Source organism: Narcine bancroftii, chromosome 4, assembly GCF_036971445.1.
Source record: "Narcine bancroftii isolate sNarBan1 chromosome 4, sNarBan1.hap1, whole genome shotgun sequence".
Taxonomy (NCBI): Eukaryota; Metazoa; Chordata; class Chondrichthyes; order Torpediniformes; family Narcinidae; genus Narcine; species Narcine bancroftii.
The window spans coordinates 125,451,060-125,475,988 of NC_091472.1; the positions used below are offsets into that span (position 1 = coordinate 125,451,060).

The 24,929-nt window shown below is 39.4% G+C and overlaps 1 protein-coding gene across 3 annotated transcripts in view; it reads left to right on the forward strand.

Moving 5' to 3' along the window:
- The window catches only part of tchp (trichoplein, keratin filament binding), a 42,015-nt gene that overhangs the window by 9,431 nt on the left and 7,655 nt on the right, over positions 1–24,929 (forward strand). For 2 of the 3 annotated variants that reach the window (XM_069932736.1, XM_069932737.1), the window contains exons 2-10: positions 2,683–2,875; positions 3,534–3,777; positions 6,884–6,940; positions 8,389–8,457; positions 9,700–9,873; positions 15,937–16,049; positions 16,681–16,747; positions 17,833–18,005; positions 20,604–20,685. In XM_069932736.1, coding sequence (XP_069788837.1) covers positions 2,685–2,875; positions 3,534–3,777; positions 6,884–6,940; positions 8,389–8,457; positions 9,700–9,873; positions 15,937–16,049; positions 16,681–16,747; positions 17,833–18,005; positions 20,604–20,685 — 1,170 coding nt within the window. In that variant the 5' untranslated portion in view covers positions 2,683–2,684. The remainder of the gene's footprint in view (positions 1–2,682; positions 2,876–3,533; positions 3,778–6,883; positions 6,941–8,388; positions 8,458–9,699; positions 9,874–15,936; positions 16,050–16,680; positions 16,748–17,832; positions 18,006–20,603; positions 20,686–24,929) is intronic. The other variant, XM_069932738.1, reaches the window with a different exon arrangement.

Sequence of the window (24,929 nt, forward strand, 5' to 3'; positions counted from 1 at the left end):
ATTTTCCTTCTGACAAAATCACAAAAATCCAGCCTTTTTAATAACATTGAGTTAAATCTCCATCTATAGATTGATTCTTTTTGATCTAACATTGTATGTGTCATTAATGAAGGTGAATGATCTGATAAAATTCTTGCTTTATAATCAACTTGATTAATTCTACCTTGGAGATGTGCTGGTATTTAAAATAAATCCATCCTTGATTAAGAATCATATCTATTTGAATAAAAAGAATAATTTCACTCTTGAGTGAATTCTTCTCCATCTGTTTATTAAATTCAGGTCCTTCACTGATGTCAAGGTGGGTTTTGCTGCCTTTGCCCTTGTTACTGCTCCAGTTGATCTATCTAAAACTGGATCTAGACAAAAATTAAAATCCCCAGCTATTAGAATATTCTGATGTGCCAGATTAAGTGTGTGTGTGTGTGTGTGTGTGTGTGTTCAAAAGGGTCCAGAATTTTAAAAAGAAATTGACAATGTCATATAACAAATCTTCCTCCAGGGTTAATCACTACATTTTGTATCATAACTGGAAGAGTCTTTATGAAGATTGCCACTCCCCTTGTTTTTGAATTATTTGAAGAAGACGTGACACATCCAACCCAGCTTTTGTTTTTTATTTCTGATGTTCTGTTTTAAAAAAATTAGTCTCTTGTAAAAAAATCTACATGTACTTTAATTTCTTTAATGTATGTCAGTATTTTTTTCCTTATCACAAGTCTGTTAAAACTTAAAAAGCTCCTCCTCGACAATTCAGGTATTTATTGGCTACCATGTAAAGAGATGTCCTCTTCGGCAATCCAGGTAGTAAAAAGAAAATGGAATTGTACATAATCAATTTAATTTGTAACAATTATAATATTTAAAAAAAGAAAAAGAAAATAACAAAAATCCCCTCCTTTAATGTTGTTTATATCGTACACAACATTACTCCCCTCCATTTTACGGGTTGCAGCGTCTGCCACAAATACACACGAGTCCATAACTCCTCTAAACTCCTCACCCCGGTTGTTTATTATGTATCAATCTCATATGCATAAAATTAAAAATTAAAAAAAACTGCTTTTCATTAATGAAAGCATTTTCAAACTCCCTCTTGCTGATTAACTGGCAGTGTTTCAACAAATTCTTCTGCACAGACATAATCTGTAAAGAACTCTTTCTGTCCTCCTTGCAAGAAGATCTTCAAAGTGGCAGGATGGCGCAAAATAAATCTGTAGTCTTTTTGCCATAAAGTGTGCTTCACCATATTAAATTCTTTCCTTCTCTGAAGCAATTCCAAACTTTTCTCAGGATAGAAGAATATCTTGGTTCCTTGAAATTCCAATGGACCTTTGGCACCTTGTGCTGTTAGAGCCATTATTTTCTCTGTCTTGATAACGAAGACATTTTATCGGTATAGACCTTGGCTTCTGATCTAGTGGAGGGTGGGGTCTCAAAGCTCTATGTGCCCTTTCAATTTCAATAGTATTTTCAAATTTATCCGATCCCAGAATTTCTGGAATCCATCGTTGAAAAAATCTTATCGGCTCGTCACCTTAATCAAGACCAACAATTTTAATATTTCTTCTATTAAAATGATCTAGTAAATAATCTTTCCCCAAAGTTGCTTCTTTGCAATGGCCCATGCATTAGTCTCATTTTTCATTTTCACCATTCTACCCTGTACCTCCTCCATACCAACCTCTACAGTTTTAACTCTTTCATCTACATTGCCCAATTTATTTTGCAATTTATGTACAATAGTAAAGTACTTCATCAGTTTATCTGAAATTTTCATGTCTGCTCTCATCTCCCTCAGTTCTTTTAATAACTGAGCATTTGTGCAATATTTTTCCTTTAGCATTTTTAGTTTCCTACCTTTATCTTTGGAAACTTTTATCTGCTTTGATACAATCTCTTCTTGTTCTTGAAATAGCAGTTGGTATGCTTTTGAGCCAGCAAAAACACTGCTGGCTCCAGCAACATCTTGGAGCTCTTCTGGTCTGCACATGTGCAGGAAGATGCACACATGCAGTTTGGCATAGTTCTCTTCAATGCCATCACCCCAAATAAGCGGCTGTGATAACTCTGTGGAGCATTGGACAGCCCCCGTAGGGGCCCAGTGCGTCCAGGGATGAGCTCTCTCCTCAACTCCTGGATCCATCGAGACAGGCCTTGTTTCTTTGTCCTGATGCTGTTCTGACTGTGTTCCTGACGGGCCAGCGAGGGTCTTCCCTCTTTTAGGTGATATGGTTAGATTATTGTAAAGTAGATCTTAAGCAGTTTTTAACAGTTTTGGTTAAATGTACTATGTTTATTTAGTACTTTTTAAACTAATTCCCGGGAGAGTCAGATTTCCACTTCCTATCTCTACTGTATCACGTGATGTCTCCCGGTCTTCAGTACCCAACCAAGTATGTTGTTGGTCTCACCGCCCTGTGTCTGTTCACATTGGATATCGTTTTCCTCACCTTGGCCGTGATTATTCAGGGGGGCAATCATCAAGGGTACTCGCACATGAACTTATTTGAGCATGTTACCAATGGATTTGTCACATGAAATCAAGAGTTGATGTTTGCAAGACAGAATAAAGGAGAACATTGGAGAAAAACTATGGGTCACCTTTGAAAGTTCAGATATGTAGCATGCATATTGTAAATGTCTTAACAGCTAACTTTGGTTTGATTCCATGGTTTCCAGAGATGGCTTTACCTACAATTCCTTCTCGATGGAGCATTAGGAATCGACTGCTGGAACAACAAATTGTTCGACAGAGGGATCAGGAGGAGCGTCTTCGCATGCAATGGGAGTTGCATCATCAGTATTTCAAAACACATGATGTCCGAAGCAGTAAACAAGCACAGTGGAGTTCAAGACTATCTTACCAGAAAAGGTAGAAATTACATCAAGGAATTTATATTAAAAAGCTACATTTAACCTTTAGAATTTGGAGCTGCACACGGTCTTGAGTTGGAAGTGACAACAATGCTTTTTAGAAAGATTTATCTACTGTATCATAATAGAGAAAAAGTCTTTATTTTTTTTTCCTCCCTCCTTTTTTTGGTGGCGTATGATTCTAGTTATGGGAGGTTACCAAAAATATGAGTGGACAACACTAACCAGTGGGTATCATAGCCGAACTTGATCTTCATTTGGCAATAATGAGCAAGAATCCTGGTTGGTTGGGTATCCTGAAAAGAAGTCCAGGAAGACCTTCGACACCCCTCACCACCCCCATTTGTAAAATATTTTTGATTCTCCAGTTAAAATCAGCAAAATAACATTGGAGGAAAGATCAAATTCATCACTTTTCCAATCTGTGTGTGTCAGTCTAGATCTTTTTTTTAAAAACTCACATTCTACTTTAAATATTCCTAATGCCATAAGTGCTCTGAGATTAGTAAGGGATTGCTTAAGGTGATATATGAGTTGAAAGAAAAAGGTTGAAAACCACTAATTTACAATGTGCATTGAATTTAGAAGTTCAGTGAACTTGTGAGCTTTGGGATTGTATTTATTTCAAAAGATTAACATTTCTGACTGTAATAAAGGAACATTTGGGCACATCATCCTTTCCTTGGCAGTATGACAGCATACCACAGAAATCGGCAGCAAGAGGAGAAGTTGCATAATCTAGAGCAACGACGACAAAAGCTACAGAGCTTATTGCAAGAAGAACAAGATCTCTTGGAAGCAGAGCTCCGTGAGCTAAAGATTAATCCAGAACATTTCATACAAGAGGCAAAAGAGAAGACTAAGGAATTGAAATCAGCAAGTGAAGAACGTAGAAGAAAGGTACTAGCAGAATTTTTGGGGTATGAACTGGTGTTAGATGTTCTGAATGACCTTGTGTGGACTTGAATGGGAAGGTCTTGGGGCTGTGGGAGATAAATGATTAATGTTTTAGGACTCTACTGTCGTTGTTTCATCATCTGAAATGACTTGCTGTGTGTTTCCAGCATTTGGTAATTTTGTTTCAGATTTCAAGTATCTGCAATTGTTTTGATTTTTCTACAGGGCCTCAAGTCTGTGCTAAGTAAGCTGATTACAGATCATTAGGAATGGTGGCACTGTATTTGTACTTGCATTGTCAAGTAAAGCATGGGGCAGATTTATTCATTTTTAAAAATTGCTGCTGACGTGTTCTGTACTGCAAACTTGCTTACATTCACTGTCAAGATGTCCAGTGGTGGAGCATGGTGATTTGGGATGAGTAACAGGTTGTAATCTAATTACTGCATTAAAGACGCAGAGTGAGTTTCAGGCTGGAATCTGTTACAAGAGCTTAGATCTGTGACAATTTAAGAACCCCCAACAGAAGAACCCCAACAATTTAAGAACCCCAACAGAATATCAGTATTTTCAGATTTATTGTTAGAGTATATATACATGATATCACATACAACCCTGAGATCCTTTTTCCTGTGGGCCAGGGAGAATTACCACTTACTGGTAGTGCAAAAAAAAACTGTACACAACTTACACCTACAAATAAATAAACAAATGTAAACAACTGTGCAATTCAGAGAGGAAAAAACAAACAATAAAGTGCAAAAGTAAAGATCCTTCAGTGAGTCCCTGATTGAGTTTGTCGTTGAGGAGTCTGATGGTGGAGGGGTAGCAGCTGTTCCTGAACCTGGTGGTGCGAGTCTTGTGGCACCTAGACCCCTTTCCTGATGGTAGCAGTGAGAACAGAGCATGTGGTGGGTGATGTGGATCCTTGATGATTACTACTGCTCTCTGATGGCAGCATTCCCTGTCAATATTCTCGATAGTGGGAAGAGATTTTCCTATGATGTCTTGGGCTGTGTTCACTACCTTTTGCAGGGCTTTATACTCGGGGATATTGGTGTCCCCATACCAGACCATGATGCAGCCAGTCAGCACACTTTCCACCTCACATCTGAAGAAGTTTGCCAGGGTTTCTGGTGTCATACCAAACCTCTGCAAACTCCTGAGGAAGTAGAACCACTGACATGCTTTCTTCATGATACCCATTAATGTGATGGGACCAGGAAAGATCCTCTGAGATCATGAATCCTAAGAACCTAAATTTGCTCACCCTCTCCACCTCTGATTTCACCAATGATCACAGGATTGTACACATCCGATTTTCCCTTCCTGAAGTCAAGAATGATCTCCTTGGTTTTGGTGACATTGAGAATGAAGTTATTCTTGGTGCACCATTAAGCCAAGTTTTCAATCTCTTTCCTGTATGATGATTCATCACTTCTTTTTATACAACACACTGCCAAGGTATCATCAGCGAATTTCTAGATGGTGCTATCATACTGAGCCACACAGCCATAGGTATAAAGTGAGTAGAGCAGGGGGAAGGGGCAGAGTGGTGAAGTAAAGCTCCTTTCCTGGCAACCTGATTGAGATCAATTAAATGGTGTATCTTGGGTTTAAAAATCAATGCCTACATCTTACAGGGCTTTACGCTCAGACCTGTTGATGTATATTGTGCAAATGATACTGATCACGCAATATCCTGTTGAATTGTTCCCTTTCTAAACCATTTTCGTCTTTACAAGTGATACATTTCATACTTTGAGTGAGGCAGCATTTTTGTTAGAAGTTCAGATTTCAAATTTCAGATTTATTGTCAGAGTACATACATGACATTACATTTAACCCTGAGATTCCTTTTTACTTGCAGGCACGGCAGAATTACCACTAATTGGTAGTGCAAAAAGTAAACTGTTAACAATGTAAACATGTAAGCAAATAAAAGAACTGTAAACAGTTAATGAATGTAAACAAACTGCAATATAGAGAGAACAAAAGAAAATCAATAAAGTGCACAAATAAGCATCCTTAAATGAGTCTCTGATTGAGTTTGTCATTGAGGAGTCTGATGGTGGAGGGGTAGCAGCTGATCCTGAACCTGGTGGTGTGAGTCTTGTGGCACTGATGATCTCTTTCCTGATGGCAACAGAGAGAACAGCGTGTGCTGGGTGGTGTGGGTCTCATCTATTGAGTAGATGTACTCAATAGAGGGGAGGGTTTTGCCTGTGATGTCCTTGGCTGACTCCACTAACTTTTGGAGGGCTTTATGCTCAGGGGTATTGGTGTTCCCATACCAGACCATGATGTACATTTTCCACTACACCACTGTAGAAATTTGCCAGTGTTTCTGGTGTTGTACTAAACCTCCTTAAACTGCCGAGGAAGTAGAGGTGTTGTCGTGGTTTCTTCACAATGCCATTGGTGTTTTTGGTCCAGGAAAGATCCTCCAAGATAGTGACTCCCAAGAACCTAAATTTGCTGACCCACTCCACCTCTGATCTCCCAATGATCACTGGATTGTATACCTCTGGCTTTCCTTTCCTTAAGTCAACAATCAGCTCCTTAGTTTTGGTGATACTGAGTGCAAGTTTGTTGTTGGTGCACCATTCGGCCAATTTTTCAATCTCCATCCATATACTGACTCATCCCCATCCTTTATACTACCCACTACCATGGTATTGTCAGCAATTTTGTAGATGGTGTTATTGTCATACTGAGCTACCCAGACATAGGTGTAAAGTGAATAGAGTACGGGGCTAAGATCACAGACCTGTGGTGCTCCGGTACTGATGGAGATTGTGGAGAAGTTCTTACCAATCTTCACTGATTGTGGTTTAGAGGAGAGGAAATCCATGATCCAATTTTACAGTGAGTTGTTAACACCCAGGTCTTGGAGTTTGCTAATCAGTTTTGAGGGGATGATGGTGTTAAATGCTGAACTATGGTCGATCAAGAGCAACCTGATGTATGCATCTTTGTTCCAGGGCTTTGTGTAGAGCCAGCGAGTTGGCATCCACCATAGACTTGTTTCTACAATATGAAAGTATCAAATTTTGTTTTTGAGGTAATTTTGAACTAAATCTAAATGTTTCTGTACCTCTGTTCTCAGGTTGCTGATGAGTTGTTATATGAGCACTGGAAGAAAAACGATAACGAATTGCGACAAGTGAGTAAAGAGGCTATCTCAAAGACTGGGGAATCTGATTTGAGGCTTTTATCCCAGTTTGTCACTTCATATCATTCTCTGTGAGTCCTGGCAGACATCAGTTTAACCGACTAAATTTCATTGAGTTTATGCAGAGCAGGGGAGATGATTTTTTTTTTTAACATAAATCATGTCAAACTCCTTCTGGTGCTTAAATTTACAATATACAATGTACAAAATATGCTTTCATAGTTCAGAACTCCACAGCTTGAAATGAATAAAATTCTGGACCAAGCTGGACCAGTTCTAAACAGGACCAATTTGTGGAGTGAATTTTCAACAACAAAAATGTGGTTGTAAATAGGGAGACTTTAAGATTTGGCTTCAAGTGCAGGATGAACTGTATTTTGTAGAATTTAATAAGCAATGGCGATTAATGAAGTTTTGAGAAGTTTCCTCTGCTCATTAAGTTCCTTCCCCTCTTCGTCTCCTCTCCCACATTGTTCCCACCCCGCTTCCACTATGAAGGTATTTACATTGGTTTATCGCAAGACAGATATCAAGTCTATCTGCAGAGGAAGTACTCCTGCTCATTGCCTGCAAGGTTTTGTGAATGCACTTAGATTTTCTACAGTTGCCCTCAGTGCATTACAGATTGGGTTTTCCAAGGCCCAGGAATCATACTTTCCACATTTGCATAGCAAAGTCGATCCTGATCCTCTATTTGTCTAATGTCTCCACCGGAACATTCTCCAGCAGTTCCTGAATACTGAACACCTGGCAGCATAGTTCAGTAAAATTTCTGCCCCATCCAGCCAAGAGTTCAATAAAACAGAATTGCTTGTTTTTTTGTAGTTAAAAGGATATCTTTTTTTAAAAAAACACATCAAGGCTACAGTATATTGCCTTTTTTTCCTCAATCTTGTTGTTTTTGCATTTCAACTGTTCTATAATGTTTCAGTATGTACTTCTGTGTTGAAAATTGAGTGTCTGCATTGCTTTCTATCTGCTAATTATGAATGAACAGATGTTTACTTTGGTACCAGAATTTATCAAATACAAATCAACAAACTCACTGACCCAGTAAATAAGGCACCTGCCATTTCTCAATCCACGGAGAGTTTAAAATTGTTGAGTCAGTTTGTTTTGTACTAAATATTGCTAGTTGCAACATGTAGTGCAATGACATTTATTTGTATCAGAGCTTGTATATCATTTAAGTATGTATGATGAGAGGTTCTGAAACAAGGTTTTGATGGAATGAAAGCCTTAATTTTAGGTTGGTGTGCGATCCTATTAGTTTAGGTCTATAAACACTGTTACCACTTTATAATGACATTACTTTAAAATTCTAACACTGTTTTGAACACAGGATTTATTACATGAAAATAAATAAAATCCAATGAGTCTTTCCTTCTATCCTCTAGGTGAGTTGAAATGTTATTAATTAACCATTTTTACATTCATAGATCCAGTCAAATTTGCACAAGTTACATGTGACAGACAGCTGGCATTCACAGGTCACAGAAAAACAACAGGTAAACAACTTTTAACATTTTCAATTATCTAAACCAAAGCCTATTATTTAAAAAATAATACTCTACCAAACTCCATTTCCAAAGCACAAGAAATGGAAAAATTGGAGCTTAGAATTTTGCCAGGCAGAAGATGGATGGGAAATCTTAAAAGTCCTGGTTTCCTCTTGTGCTAACATTTTATTAGCTAAAATAAGATTCCTGCCAAAAAGTTAGTCTGCCTAGCTTTGACCAAGGTTTTAAGAGGTGAAATCTGATCTGAAAAGGAAGGGTGAATGATCACAGAGGTGCAGAGGAAGTACTCCTGCTCATGGTCTGCAAGGTTTTGTGAATGCACTTGGATTTTCTACAGTTGCCCTCAGTGCATTACAGATGGGGTTTTCCAAGGCCCAGGAACCATACTTTCCACATTGATTTATGTAAATGGGTTGGTTACCTTGTCTTTGTTCAGTCTCAGAAAAAGCTAAAAATTGCCAGACGCAGCTATCTTTTCATATTTAACCACCACCCACCATTTCATTATTTCACCTCTGTTCCCCTGCCCTCCAATCTTCTGAAAGACCCTGGGAGCAGAGAGCACAAGGTCAAAGAACCGCAGTATTGTTGGTTGTGGTCAGTGAGTGAAATGTTTTTGTCTCACCAAAGCTTAGTGGAAAATGCTGGCTTGAATTTACCCAATATATACTCCTTATAATTCTGTTAACCTCTTTCAAATCTCCCTTCATTCTCTGATGCTCCAGTGAATAAAGTCCTAACTAATAAGAATAAAATCCTAGCCAATACTATTTATTATGTCCCTACAATGTTCATTATGGTAGAGGGCTGATCTTCAGCTTTCTGCATTATGCAGAAGATACTATTGCTGCACCAACATTCCCAAAAATCCACTGGTTTTAGATATCCCAGCTGAATAAATTGTGATAAGAATCAAAATTGTGCTGGGACACCCTATCGTTTTACAAGTTCTTGCTATTAACCCAACTTGAAGCTGCCAGATCATTAAAGTGTGCTTTTTTTTTGTAGAAAAGCATTCCAATCATAATTCCTCAAGCTTGCAGGAGAGCTATTGGTGACTGAAAATTGATCAAAAGGTCGATTTTGAAGGACATTTTGCAGACCTTGACACTTTTGTTAATCTGAGTTTTAGCGATACTGGATTATGCAAAGATGAGACAGTCTTTGCTGGCAGGTAGCAAAGAGAAACAATGTCCACATTTGTCTATCTTGGTTTTGCATTTCCTTCAGCAAAAAGAGGTGGAGTTTGAGGAGAAGAAAAGATTGGAGAATGACTATGAAATTGCACGAAAGCAGGCCATGGAGCGAATAAAACAGGAGGAGGAGAGGAGAAGACAGGAGGACTTGAAACAAGCAGAGATTCTTCACCAGCAAATGGAGGAGCTACGTTTACGGGAGATTGAGGTAAAAAATTATTTGTTTGGGCTTGTATTAATTGACTTGCTTATTTTTTTTAGGCAATTGGCAAGGCCCACCTTTATTATAATTGGCTGTGAGAATGTGTTGCTGAGCTAGTTTTTTTCTGCCTCGTCCTTTTAATGAGGGTCCTCTACAATGCTTTTGGGTGGGGAGTTCCAGGATGATGGAGCAAAATACTTTCAAGTCAATGTGATGTGTTACATGAAGGAGAATTTGCAGATGATAGAGGTATCTCCCTTTGCACCCACTGCCCTTCTTGATGATAGAGGTCGAGGACTTGGAAAGTCCTGTTAGAGCAGCATTTTGCACATAGAACCTGTGGTACAGTGGTATAGTGGCAATAATGCTGATTACTTTCATCTGGATGGGGTTGAGCTTCTTGAATGTTGGTGGAGTATGTTACATTCATGTGGATGGCAAGAAGTCTTTTGAGTGTCAGGAATTTCTGGACTGGTCTTGTGGCTGGTGCAACTGACTTTCTGGTCATTGGCGACCCCACACGATGGTGGAGTGATGGTAGTGCCATTGAGTGTTACAAGTGAGATTATCTCACATTTATGGCACAATTGTCACTTGCCATTTTTCACATCCATGGTGGCTAAAAATTGTTCAGGTCTTCTTGCAGGCTTTTACTCTCTGAAGAATTGGGAATGCAATTGAAAATTACAAGTCAACAGAATAAATCTTTTCTAACCTTTCTCACTCTGCATCCTTCACAGATGTTTTCTTTCTTTGCTCCACTCTTCCTCATTTGTCATGCTGAATATCTACAGCAATTTCTGTTCTTATTTCAGATTTCCAGCATTTGCAGCTTTTTTTGAAAATCAACAGTTTTGGGGAAATTTAGTTTTGCTCTTTCATGTTGCTATCTGGTGACCTCACCTAGAAAGCATGATTAGATCTCATCATTTAGATATTGTGTTCCTGCAATGTTCTTTTTTTTAAATTTTAAAAAGTTTTTCACACTATGAACCATATTAACACAGAAACATTTCCCTCTCGAATATATACAGTGACATTTTCTCCCCTTTCCCCCCGCCTTCCCACCCCCCTCCCCACCCACTAAACGTTCAACATATACAATACATTAAACCCATTAAACAATGTCATCACACAATGAAAATAAACAAGAAAATTGTGTCATCTACTTTTACACACTGGGTCAGTTCATTTCGTCTTATATAATCATATTCTTCTCGTTCTGTCTTTTTAGGTGGTGGAGGTCTGCGGTAGGACCTCTCTGTTGTGTTCCATGTGATGTTATTTCTGTGATGTTATTTCTTAAATTATATGTTATTTTTTCCAGTGGAATACATTTATTCATTTCTATGTACCATTGCTGTATTCTCAGGCTCTCTTCTGATTTCCAGGTTAACATAACATAACAATTACAGCACGGAAACAGGCCATTAGGCCCTTCTAGTCCGCACCGAACCAAACACCCCTTTCTAGTCCCACCTCCCTGCACAATGCCCTTAACCCTCCTTCTTCTTCTCATCCATATACCTGTCCAACCTTTTCTTAAATAATACAATTGACTCCGCCGCCACTATTTCTCCCGGAAGATCATTCCACACGGCTACCACTCTCTGAGTAAAGAAGTTCCCCCTCATGTTACCTCTAAACCTCTGCCCCTTAATTCTTAACTCATGTCCTCTTGTTTTAATCTTTCCTCCTCTTAACGGAAATAGTCTATCCATATCCACTCTGTCTATCCCTTTCATAATCTTAAATACTTCTATCAAATCCCCTCTCAACCTTCTACGCTCCAAAGAATAAAGACCTAATCTGTCCAATCTCTCCCTATACTCTAGATGCTTAAACCCAGGTAACATTCTGGTAAACCTTCTCTGTACTCTCTCCACTCTGTTTATATCCTTCCTATAATTAGGCGACCAGAACTGCACACAGAACTCCAAATTAGGCCGCACCAACGTCTTATACAATCTCAACATCACCTCCCAACTCCTATATTCCATGCAATGATTGATAAAGGCCAGCATACTAAAAGCCTTCTTCACCACCCTATTCACGTGAGTTTCTACCTTCAGGGAACGATGTACCGTTACTCCTAAATCTTTCTGCTCTTCTGTATTCCTCAATGCTCTCCCATTTACCACGTATGTCCTATTCTGATTCTTCTTACCAAAATGAAGCACCTCACACTTATCAGCATTAAATTCCATCTGCCATTTTTCAGCCCACTTTTCTAAGCAGCCCAAATCCCTCTGCAATCCTTGAAAACCTTCTTCATTATCCACTATTCCACCTATCTTAGTATTGTCTGCATATTTACTAATCCAATTCACCACCCCATCATCTAGATCATTAATGTATATAACGAACAACAATGGGCCCAATACAGATCCTTGAGGCACACCACTGGTCACCGGCCTCCAAACTGACAGACAATTATCCACTACCACTCTCTGGCCTCTCCCTCTCAGCCAATGTTCAATCCATTTGACTATCTTAAAATTTATACCTAAAGACTGCACCTTCCTAACTAACCTTCCATGTGGTACCTTATCGAAGGCCTTACTGAAGTCCATATAGACAACATCCACTGCGCTACCCTCATCCACATTCCTAGTCACCTCTTCAAAAAATTCAATCAGATTGGTCAAACATGACCTTCCTCCCACAAATCCATGTTGAGTGCTCCTGATCAGACCCTGTCTATCCAGATGTTTATAAGTACTATCTCTAAGAATTTTCTCCATTAATTTACCTACCACAGACGTCAAACTTACAGGCCGATAGTTGCCAGGCTTCCTCCTTGAACCCTTTTTAAATAACGGAACCACATGCGCAATGCACCAATCCTCCGGCACTATCCCCATATCTAATGACATTTGGAAAATTACTGCCAGAGCCTCTGCTATTTCCTCCCTCACTTCTCTCAATGTCCTGGGGAAGATCCCGCCTGGTCCCGGAGACTTATCCACCTTTATATTCTTCAAAAGCCTTAAAACTACACCTTTTGTAATCTCTATATTCCCCATATTTACCCAATTTGCTTTTTTTATCTCACATCTCCCAATATCCTTCTCCTTAGTGAATACCGAAGAAAAGAAACTGTTCAATATCTCCCCCATTTCTCTAGGCTCCACACACAGTTTTCCGCCCTGATTTTCTAAGGGACCAATTTTGTCTCTAGCTTTCCTCTTACCATTAACATTTTTGTAGAACTCTTTTGGATTAGTTTTCACCCTGCTTGCCATAGTTTTCTCGTATCTTCTTTTAGCTTTCCTAATTCCTCTCATAAGATTCCTCTTACATTCAATGTATCTTTCAAACATCTCCTTAACTCCATGCTTCTTATATCTAATGTACGCCTCCCTTTTTCTTCGAACCAAGTTTCCAATATTCCTTGAAAACCACAGCTCTCTCAAACCTTTTGCCCCTCCTTTTAACCTAACAGGAACATAAAGCTTTTGCACTCTCAAAATCTGATCTTTAAAAGACTTCCATCTCTCTACTACATCCTGCCCATAAAACAAACTGTCCCAATGCACACCCTGCAAGTCCTTTCACATCTCCTCAAATCTAGCTTTTCCCCAATCAAAAACCTCAATCCTTGGCCCTGATTTCTCTCTTTCCATAATGACATTGAAGCTGATGGCATTATGATCACTGGACCCGAAGTGCTCGCCAACACTAACCTCCGTCACTTGACCCATCCCATTTGCCAACAGTAGATCTAACACTGCTCCTTCTCTGGTCGGCACCTCTACATATTGTTGTAAAAAACTATCTTGCACACATTTCACAAACTCTAACCCATCCAGTCCTTTCACAGAATGTGTTTCCCAATCTTAAGTGGAAAATTAAAATCTCCCATAATTACAACCCTGTGCTTATCACAAATATCTACTATCTCCCTACAGATTTGCTCCTCTAGGTCTCGGTCCCCTCCGGGTGGTCTATAATACACCCCTACAAGTGTAACCTCTCCTTTCCTACTCCTCAGTTCCACCCAAATAGCCTCCGTGGATGTGCCCTCTAATCTATCCTTCCTAGGCACCGCTGTAATATTTTCCCTGACAAGCAATGCAACCCCACCTCCTCTTGCCCCTCCGACTCTATCACACCTAAAACAACGAAACCCAGGGATATTATACATTTTTTTGCTACAGCTCAGGCTATCATAATAAATCTTTTTTGTGCTTCATCCAAATCGAGGCCAAGTTCTTTACTTATATTACTTAGAAGAAAGATTTCTGGATTTTTTGTGATTTTATTTAATACCTGATTAGATCTTCCCAAAACTTTCCCACTTTCTCACGTGCCTAAATTGCATGTACTGTTGTTCCCATTTCCTTCTTACAGCGAAAACATCTATCTGATACTGTTGGGTCCCATTTATTTAACTTTTGGGGCGTGGTGTCTTCTTCTTTGGCTTGGCTTCGCGGACGAAGATTTATGGAGGGGGTAAAATTTTGGTAGTTGATAATTTGTTTTTTTCCTTTCTATGTGAATCTTCTTCCAAATGTTGATCAGATGGTGCAGTAGTGGTGAATTCCTATGTTGCACCAGCTTTTCATCCCACTTGTATAGTATATGTTCAGGTACCTTCTCCCCTATTTTACCTAGCTCTAATCTGGTCCAATCTGGTTTTTCCCTTGTTTGATAAAAATCTGATAGGTATCTTAATTGTGCTGCTCTATAATAATTCTTAAAGTTTGGTAGCTGTAAGCCCCCTTGTTTGTACCATTTTGTTAGTTTATCTAGCGCGATCCTCAGTTTCCCCCCTTTCCATAAGAATTTCCTTATTATTTTCTTTAGCTCCTTGAAGAATTTCTCTGTTAGGTGAATTGGTAATGATTGAAATAGGTATTGTATCCTTGGGAAGATGTTCATTTTAATGCAATTTACCCTTCCTATCAGTGTTGGTGGAAAATCTTTCCAATGTTCTAAGTCATCTTGTAATTTCTTCATTAATGGCTGATAATTTAATTTGTATAGATGGCCTAGATTATTATCTAGTTGAATACCTAGGTATCAGATTGCTTGTGTTTGCCATTTAAATGGTGTTCCTGCAATGTTCTTGATAAACAAATAACTTTTCTGTATCAATAATCAGATGTTCAGATGACAAATAGGAGGTTTAGCAAAGTATTAAAGGATCATCCTCAACATTCATTGGAGGGACTTCATCTCCAACATCGAAGTACTCGAGATGGCAGAGGCCAACAGCATCGAATCCACGCTGCTGAAGATCAAACTGCGCTGGGTCGGTCACGTCTCCAGAATGGAGGACCATCGCCTTTCCAAGATCGTGTTATATGGTGAGCTCTCCACTGGCCACCGAGACAGAGGTGCACCAAAGAAGAGGTACAAGGACTGCCTAAAGAAAGCTCTTGGTGCCTGCCACATTGACCCCCGCCAGTGGGCTGATCTCGCCTCAAACCGTGCATCTTGGCGCCTCACAGTTCGGCGGGCAGCAACCTCCTTTGAAGAAGACCGCAGAGCCCACCTCACTGTCAAAAGACAAAGGAGGAAAAACCCAACACCCAACCCCAACCCACCAATTTTCCCTTGCAACCGCTGCAACCATGTCTGCCTGTCCCGCATCGGACTTGTCAGCCACAAATGAGCCTGCTGCTGACGTGGACTTTACCCCTCCATAAATCTTCGTCCGCGAAGCCAAGCCAAAGAAAAGAGAAGAAGGTTCATAATGTCCATGAAAACTCAGTGTAGCAGAAATTTATATAATTAGTAAAGATGAGAAAATTAAAAAAAAGGTTTTCATACATGTACGTAATCTCTAGTTGTCTCTCCCTGTTGGATCAGTCTGAAAGATTTACAATGTTTAGCATTTCGGATTCATTTCAGTAGCATAATATCTTTGACTTAAGGCAATTATTTTTCGTCCTCTTGCTTGTGATCTATTCTTGGTACCTCGAGTGTAAAGGAGTTTTTTGTGAGTTAAACCTTTCTGTTAAAAAGACTATTGCTTCAAGGACTGTTTACTTTTACTTGGGGCATTTTCAGTAGGTGTTTGTGCAGTTCTGATTTGATACAAGGTCTGTTTGCTACCTTTAGGCAAAGAAACTCAAGATTGAACAGGAGAAATTATTGAAACAGCAGTGGGAGCTGGAGGAGATGGAAGAGAAAAGGAAACAATTGGAGCAGCGTCGAAAAAAATCTGAGTTGGGGTCAGTATTATAATCAAGATTATAGCCTACTTTAGTTGCTTTTATGGAGCCCTCCTTGGACTATTGGCTGATCAGGTTCAAAAAGCAAGGCTTTCAATAACTCATTTAGATGTTGTCTTGGTGTCAAAGCCCTCCAAGTGAAAATATTTCTACTTGACTCCATCCTAAGATGTCCACTCTTGTCTCAAACTGTGTCTCCAGTCCCTAACTCTTCAGTTACAGAAAAAAAGATTGCATCTAATCTCTCAAGCACCTAAAGAATTTTATCTTATTTAATAATATCTTTCTTCTTCACTCTTGAGAATGCAAAATCAGTCAATTCAGTCTCTCCTCATATGACATCCTCCATAGCTACAATCAATTTAATGAATCTTCACAGCACTCCCTCTTTAACAAGTTTGTCCCTTGGGTCATGACCAAAATATTCACCACTCTAGGCATGGTTTCACCAAGACCTTGTACAATTACATCATGAAACTGCCTGTGCATATACCTCTAATTGGCCTATCCTGCTAATCGGAGGGTCGTGCCTAGGGATTGTTTCCTCTTTAGATTTTGTGATTTCACAAAATTTGTTTTCTTTCTGTATAAACAACTTCCACATGCTATCCAGCTTTCTTTTTCTACGCAGCCGGATACTGAACCATCAGTACAAGACACAGATGAGGAGACGTGCTCAGCAGATTCAGGAAGAGTTGGTAATGTCTCCTTTGTTACATTCATTAAAATTTTCCAATATTTTATAAATAATCTTGTACCAATAGTGAGAAAAGATAAGTCTTTAATATGATGCCTCCTGTTGTTCAATAGCAAGCTTGTCACTTGACAAAAATAGAGAGAGATTGAAAATCTTATAGGTGTAGGTCGTGAAGCAAAGCTCAAGCTAAATGCCATTTTCATTTTTTGGTTTACGGAAATGTAGAACTGCATATTTTGAAGAGCTATTAGTTAATCAGAACTCTATGGCTAGAAGCTAAATAAAATTAAATTGTATGAAGAGTAAGGAGTTATTCAGTTATCCTACATTGAAGTTGTGATTTGGTAATTGCATCATTTGCTTTATTTTGTTTCTTGTATTCTAGATACAATTTATATTTTTCCAAAGTCTTTTAATGTATCTTGAATGAGAAGGGCCATGAGGTGAATCTGTGCATTTAGGTCAGCTTCAGATCAACTGGAACAATGATAATTCAAGAGATGATTGTTTTGCTTGTTTTAGTGACGTACAATAAAAATAGTTCACACATCAGATGAATGGAGCAATGGTCTGCAAACATCTCCCCTCTGGTTTAGCAGCTGAAATACTATTCATGCAAATATTTTGTTTTAATTTTAACATACAGCATGGTTACAGGCCCTTCCGGCCCAGGAGCCCTTGATGCCGAAATACCCCAATTAACACAACACCTGTAAGTTTTGAAGGGTGAACACCCAGAGGAAACCCATACAGACATAGGGAGAACATACCAATTCCTTACAGACTGTGGGATTCTAATATGGGTCACTGGTGCTGTAATAGCATTGTGTTAATCACTACACTAACCATGCCACCCTCTCAAATTGCAAAATTATTATTTTTTTTTTAAATAATTTCAAAATGCTTTTTTTATTTGTTGTTGGCCTATGAGTGATTGTTCTACAGTTGAGTGTTGCTATTGACAAGGAAATAATTCTCAGTGCAATGTCTTTGCAAGTTTTTGTACATTTTGTTTGGACCATTTTCTTTCCTTACAATGATCATCATTGAATTGTCTTGTTTTATTTTGTGCTTCTTAATTTGCAGGAGATGGATCGGCAACTTCTTGCAACTCTCATTGAAAAAGAAGAGGTGGACCAAAAACTGCAGTCAATGAGGCGGGAACGGGCAATAGCTGATGCAGCCTGGATGAAAAATGTCATCGAGGAGCAGCTGCAGTTGGAGAGGGAGCGGGAAGCAGAATTAGACAGCATATTTAGGTCAGTCACTGATCACTTGAGATATGTTATTCTGCCAGCCAAAGAATTATACTGCAGAAGGATATTGTGTTTTCCTTAACCCAGGAACTTAAATGTTGTTTGTGACAATGATCTCTGTTGAAGGTTGAGCAGACATTGCATATCTCCTGACCAAACAACACAAAGCTGGAGGGACTAATCAGGTCAGACTGTAACCATGGCTAGAAATGGCCAGTTGGAATTCTTTTGATCTCCAACAAGAATGCTCCAATTGAGATTCTCCAGCTGCAGTGATTTCTTTTTGCTTTTAAATTGATCATTAGCTTTAAATTACAAATTAACCTTTTTATATAACTAACCATTTCTTAATTATTGCCAAGGAATGATAAGTCCTTCCTGACATTGTAGGGTCATAATAAATAGTATTGGCTAGGATTTTATTCTTATTGGTTAGGACTTTATTCGCTGGAGCATCATAGAATGAAGGGAGATTTGAAAGAGGTTCACAGAATTATAAGGAGTATATATTGGGTAAATTCAAGCCAGCGTTTTCCACAAAGCTTTGGTGAGACAAGAACGAGAGGACATGGGTTAAGGGTGAAAGATAAAAAGATAGGGGGAGTTTCTTCACTCAAAGGGTGGTGAGAGAGTTTGAGAGTGGAACGAGCTGCCAGCAGAAGTGGTTCAATTTCAACATGTAAGAGTAATTGGGATAGTTACAATGGATAGGAGGGGTATGGACCCAATACAGATTGATGGGATGAAGTGGGAAAAATAGTTCAGCATGGACTAGATAGACAGAAGGGCCTGTTTACGTGCAATAGTTCGAGTACAAATAGACCTCTACTTGCAACATCCCGACTTGCAGTATTTCAGTTTCAAGTTATGATGTTTCCCCACACTTGCAATGCGTGGCGCTGTGTTGCTATGATGCTATTCTCTCGCAATGCTTAGCAATTGCAACATAGTGCTAGAGTAGCGTTCAGCATACGCTAACAGTCCCAAGTACACTGTACAATACCGTACAGCAAACTAGCCATCATTTAAAATTTGTTTCGCATCAAAGTCACATCAGAGTTAAGTTGCATCAGAGTTGTGTTGTGTAAAAATTGAAATGGTGTCAAATTTGCATTGCATCAAGTCAGAGTTGCTTCACATCAAATTCGCGTTGTGTTGCTTCAAATTTGTGTCTCATCAAATTGTTGTAATAATGATTTTGAGTCTACGTAAAATTTAAATTAAAAAATGGTAGTGTTCACTGCAGCAATGCTTTTTTCCCCCAAATTTAAATTGTGCTTTCACCGTTTAAATTTAAATTAAAAAACGGTAGTGTGCATTGCAGCAATGCTTTTTTTTCCAAATTTAAATTGTGCTTTCACCGTTTAAATTTAAATTAAAAAACGGTAGTGTGCATTGCAGCAATGCTTTTTTTTCCAAATTTAAATTGTGCTTTCACCGTTTAAATTTAAATTAAAAAACGGTAGTGTGCATTGCAGCAATGCTTTTTTCCCCAAATTTAAGTTGTGGTTTCACCGTTTAAATTTAAATTAAAAAACAGTAGTGTGCATTGCAGCAATGCTTTTTTTCCAAATTTAAATTGTGCTTTCTCCGTTTAAATTTAAATTAAAAAAAACCGTCGAGTGCGGAATTGATTCAACTTATGATAATTTCAACTTTCAATGCAAGTCCCAGAATGGAAATCTATCGTAAGTTGGGGTCTACCTATCAGATCAAGATATGAATCATCTTTAATTCTTTGAAGTGGGTACTTTCCCTTATTCAATGGAAGAAATAAAGGCCTTGTTTTAATGACTGGAATCATAATGGCCTGATTGTTGTTCAGCTTCTTTCTCTTTGTCTATCATGTCTCTGACTTCTGCATTCAAGGGAGGTCAGAGACCAGCACAGTCTGGATGAGCTGAGTGACTGGATGGATTCCTTTTCCTTGCACTGCTGCTATTTGTTTTTTTTTTAAAAAGTGGTTTACATATTTTTCTTTATTCTACTTTATTTTAATTAATTTCTAGGTATTCGAGGTTTCGTTCAAATTCATTTATTTTTAATATTTTATTTAATTTTTAAGCATATTTGACCTTTTAAGTGTCTCTGATTAAACATAAAGTCCTTTGACAGCAAGAGACATCAAGAAGCTGTTAGGGTATTTTGGAGGGAGGAGAGAGATCTTGGGATATACCTTCTCAGCTGTTGTCACTGCACATCATTATTCTGCAGGTGTGGAGTGTCATTTGGTTGGCCTTCCTTATCAGGGCAGGATTAATGTGGTGACATTGTGAGTTCGGGCTTAAACCACTGTGGTCTGACTCCATATTACTAAGTTGACTTTTGTTGGCTATAAATAATTTAATTTTCCTTTGATTTGAGAGACTATACATAATTTCATTGAAATGTATAATTGCTTTATGTTGTGGATTAACAGTTTCGAGTGGGGGAAGGGATTTAACTTTTTAAGTTAAGCTTTTAGCTAGATTTTGAATGCAGAATTTTGCAGCAATCCATGTGTTAATAGTTTACTGTAATCTGAGAATGTAATGGGAAATTGAATTGATAGAATGTACCACGTGACTTGAAATTTGAAAACCTATAACCTTCCAATTCCAGGGAGGAGGCCCAACGTATGTGGCAGAAACAGGAGGAAGAGTGGGAGAGAGAAAGACAATCAAGAATGCGTTTAATGCAAGAGGTAAGAAAATCCTTTTCCTTCCTTGTTTAACCAAAAATTAATTATTTTGATAATGAGAATGCAGCTGTTATAGCTTCAGATTTATTTCATCAGCCCATCAGCAATTTACAAAGCATGTTGGAGGAATTGGCCATTTTTTGCTTAACATTGACCTCTCAAGTTTTTGTTCCTTTTGTTCATGCTTTGAGACCAAACAATGTAACATGAAGGTGCAGCTTTAATTCTTTGCTACTGCTCTCAGCAGTATTTCTAGAAAGTGGAGTGAGAGAGCAGGTATTGGCTGGGAGAGCAAGGGACAAAAGAACATGAGAGAGTAACCCTTCTGGAACCATGCTGAAGGTGTGCATTGGGTTTGCTAGAAGGAAGTAATCTCTCCTCACTTTCAACATGGGAATAATCTGTCACATGTTAGCGACTTGGAGGTTTTGAAATTTTGATTCCAAAAAATTGCAAATGCCACTGAATAGTGACTGGAAATTGTGGAGTTGCTTTCCAGAGATTCCTGTTGGCCACTGACACTCATAGGTTATTCCCTCTGTCACAAGATGATTTGCTAGTGCTGCTCTGGGGGTGTTTGAACTAGATTTGCAGAGGACTGAGAACCAGAGTGTCAGAGCAAATAGTGGAGTGGAGCAGGAAAAAGATGATGTGAAAACTACATGTAAAGTCAGAAATCAAAGGGTTGAATGTGGTAGAAATGTTCTCAGGTGCATCTATTTCAATACAAGGAGTATTATAGGAAAGGCAGACGAGCTTAGAGTGTGGATTGGCAAGTGGAAATATGACATCGTGGCCATTACTGAAACTTGGTTGCGTGGGGCAGGACTGGCAGCTCAATTTTCAATGGTGTGTTGTTTCAGAAGCGATAGAGCAGGAGAGATGAAAGGGGGAGGAGTGGCATTGCTTGTCAGGGATAATATCACAAATGTGCTCAGGCAGGACAAACCAGAGGGCTCGTCCACTGAGGCTATATGGGTGGAACTGAGGAACAGGAAAGGTATGCTCACACTCTCGGGATTGTATTTTAGACCGCCCAATAGTCAACGAGAATTGGAAGAGCAAATCTGTAGAGATACAAGAGACAGCTGCAGGAAACATAAGGTTATGATAGTAGGAGATTTTAATTTTCCATATATTGCAAAAATAATCATATAAATACCATAATAATAAAGAATGGACATCCTAAAATATATTTAATTTCTCCAAACCCCTGGCCCTAAACAAGGTTGAAAGTTAATATTGATTAAATAAAGTAGCTCATTCTGAAGTGCGACAACACAATGTCAAAGTTCTATAAAAACAATGAACCTAAAGATGATGATGATAATAGTCCATGAATGGACCCCATAACGTTTGGATTGTAAAGTTTGAATCATTCATTGCATATCTGTTTTTTTTTCCAAATTTATACAGGACTTAATGCCCCTTTACCATTGTGCATGAATAGGTGGGGTATTATCTTTCCACTTAATCAAAATAGCACATCTGGCCAGCAATGAAGTAAAAGATAAAATGTGACATTTAATTGGAGTAATTAAAATGTCCTCTTTTCCGATAATGTGTGGAAAAACTTCTTTCCAATAGTTTTCCAAACTGGGGCACATCCAGAACACATGGATTAAGGAAGCATTTTATTCAGTCTCACATCCCTGATATTTCTGGAGCCCCTGAGATGAATATTCTTGATACATTTTTTTTGGATTACAACCTTCCAGGAAGAGTTAATATCAGTCATTTATGACAAGTTGACTGGTTTAAGACACAGCCCTTTGACCCAAATTAAGAATACTCGGGAGCAGGATTTGAACCTCTTGCTGTGCATTGAGGTTTGGGACTCTATTTTCAAACTGATTAACACTACATCTCTGTGTGCTTGCTGTATGCTACAATTTAAAGTGGTTCATAGACCCCACATCTAAACTCAAATTGTCTCATTTTCCCACAGATATAAATCCTCTGATAAATGTAAAATAGGTGATACTTTCTTATTCCATACATTCAGGAAAGTTTTCTAAATCATTAGAGTTACCAACTAGAAAGAGTGAAATGCTGGATCTCCTGTTGGAGAACGAGAAAGGACAGGTCACAGAAATATGAATAGGGGAACATTTTGGGTCCAATGATCATAATGCCATTAGTTTCAAGTTAATTATGGAAAAGGATACGTCTGGGCCTTGGGGTATAGTTCTAAATTGGAGAAAGGCCAATTTTGAGGAAATGAGAAAGGACCTAGAAAATGTTGATTGGGATTTGTTGTTTTCTGGCAAGGATGTGTTTGGTAAGTGGAAGACCTTCAAAGGTGAAATTTTGAGAGTACAGTGTTTGTATGTTCCTGTCAGGATTAAAGGCAAGGTTAGCAGGCATAGAGAACCTTGGTTTTCAAGGGATATTGGGGTTCTGGTTTAGAGGGAGGAGAGGTATACAGCAGGGAGAGGCAACATGGACCAAATGAGGCACTTGAGTGTAAGAAATGCAAGAAAAGCCTCAAAAGAAATCAGGAAAACTAAAAGAAGACAAAGTTGCTTTGGCAGACAACGTGAAGGAAAATCCTAAGGGTTTATACTGATATATTAAGAGCAGAAGAATAGTAAGGGACAAAATTTGTCCCTTCGAGTCAAAAGAGATGGAGCTCTTAGATTTTTTTTTCATCAGTATCTTCTTTTCTTTCTTTGGCTTGGCTTTGCGGACAAAGATTTATGGAGGGGTAATGTCCACGTCAGCAGCAGGCTCGTTTGTGGGTGACAAGTCCGATGCAGGACAGGCAGACACGGTTGCAAGGGAAAATTGGTTGGTTGGGGTTGGGTGTTGGGTTTTTCCACCTCAGTGAGGTGGGCTCTGCGGTCTTCTTCAAAGGAGGTTGCTGCCTGCCGAACTGAGAGGCGCCAAAATGCACGGTTTGAGGCGATATAAGCCCACTGGCGGTAGTCAATATGGCAGGCACCAAGAGCTTTCTTTAGGCAGTCCTTGTACCTCTTCTTTGGTGCACCTCTGTCTCGGTGGCCAGTGGAGAGCTCGCCATATAACATGATCTTGGGAAGGCGATGGTCCTCCATTCTGGAGATGTGACCTACCCAGTGCAGTTGGATATTCAACAGCGTGGATTTGATGCTGTCGGCCTCTGCCATCTCGAGTACTTCGATGTTGGAGATGAAGTCGCTCCAATAAATGTTGAGGATGGAGTGGAGACTACGCTGGTGGAAACGTTCTAGGAGCCGTAGGTGATGCCGGTAGAGGACCCATGATTCGGAGCCGAACAGGAGTGTGGGTATGACAACGGCTCTGTATACACTAATCTTTGTGAGGTTTTTCAGTTGGTTGTTTTTCCAGACTCTTTTGTGTAGTCTTCCAAAGGCGCTATTTGCCTTGGCGAGTCTGTTGTCTATCTCGTTGTCGATCTTTGCATCCGATGAAATGGGGCAGCAGAGATAGGTAAACTGGTTGACCGTTTTGAGTTTTGTGTGCCCGATGGAGATGTGGGGGGGGGGGCTGGTAGTCATAGTGGGGAGCTGGCTGATGGAGGACCTCAGTTTTCTTCAGGCTGACTTCCAGGCCAAACATTTTGGCAGTTTCCGCAAAACAGGACGTCAAGCGCTGAAGAGCTGGCTCTGAATGGGCAACTAAAGCGGCATCGTCTGCAAAGAGTAGTTCACGGACAAGTTGCTCTTGTGTCTCGGTGTGAGCTTGCAGGCGCCTCGGATTGAAGAGACTGTCAACCGTGCAGTACCGGATGTAAACAGCATCTTCATTGTTGAGGTCTTTCATGGCTTGGTTCAGCATCATGCTGAAGAAGATTGAAAAGAGGGTTGGTGCGACAACGCAGCCTTGCTTCACGCCATTATTAATGGAGAAGGGTTCAGAGAGCTCATTGCTGTATCTGACCCGACCTTGTTGGTTTTCGTGCAGTTGGATAACCACGTTGAGGAACTTTGGGGGGCATCCGAGGCGCTCTAGTATTTGCCAAAGCCCTTTCCTACTCACGGTCATGGAACCTATACAGATTAAAGAGGAGGAAGTGCTTACTGTCTTAAAGCAATAAGGGTAGACAAATCCCCAGGACCAGACAAGATATTCACTTGGACCTTGAGGGAGACGAGTGTAGAAATTGCAGGAGCTCTGGCAGAAATATTTAAAATGTCCTTAGCCTTGGGTGTGGTGACGGAGGATTGGAAGGGTAGCTCATGTTGTTGTGTATTTTAAAAAAAGCCTCCAAACGTAACCCTGGAAATGATAAGCCGATAAGCTTG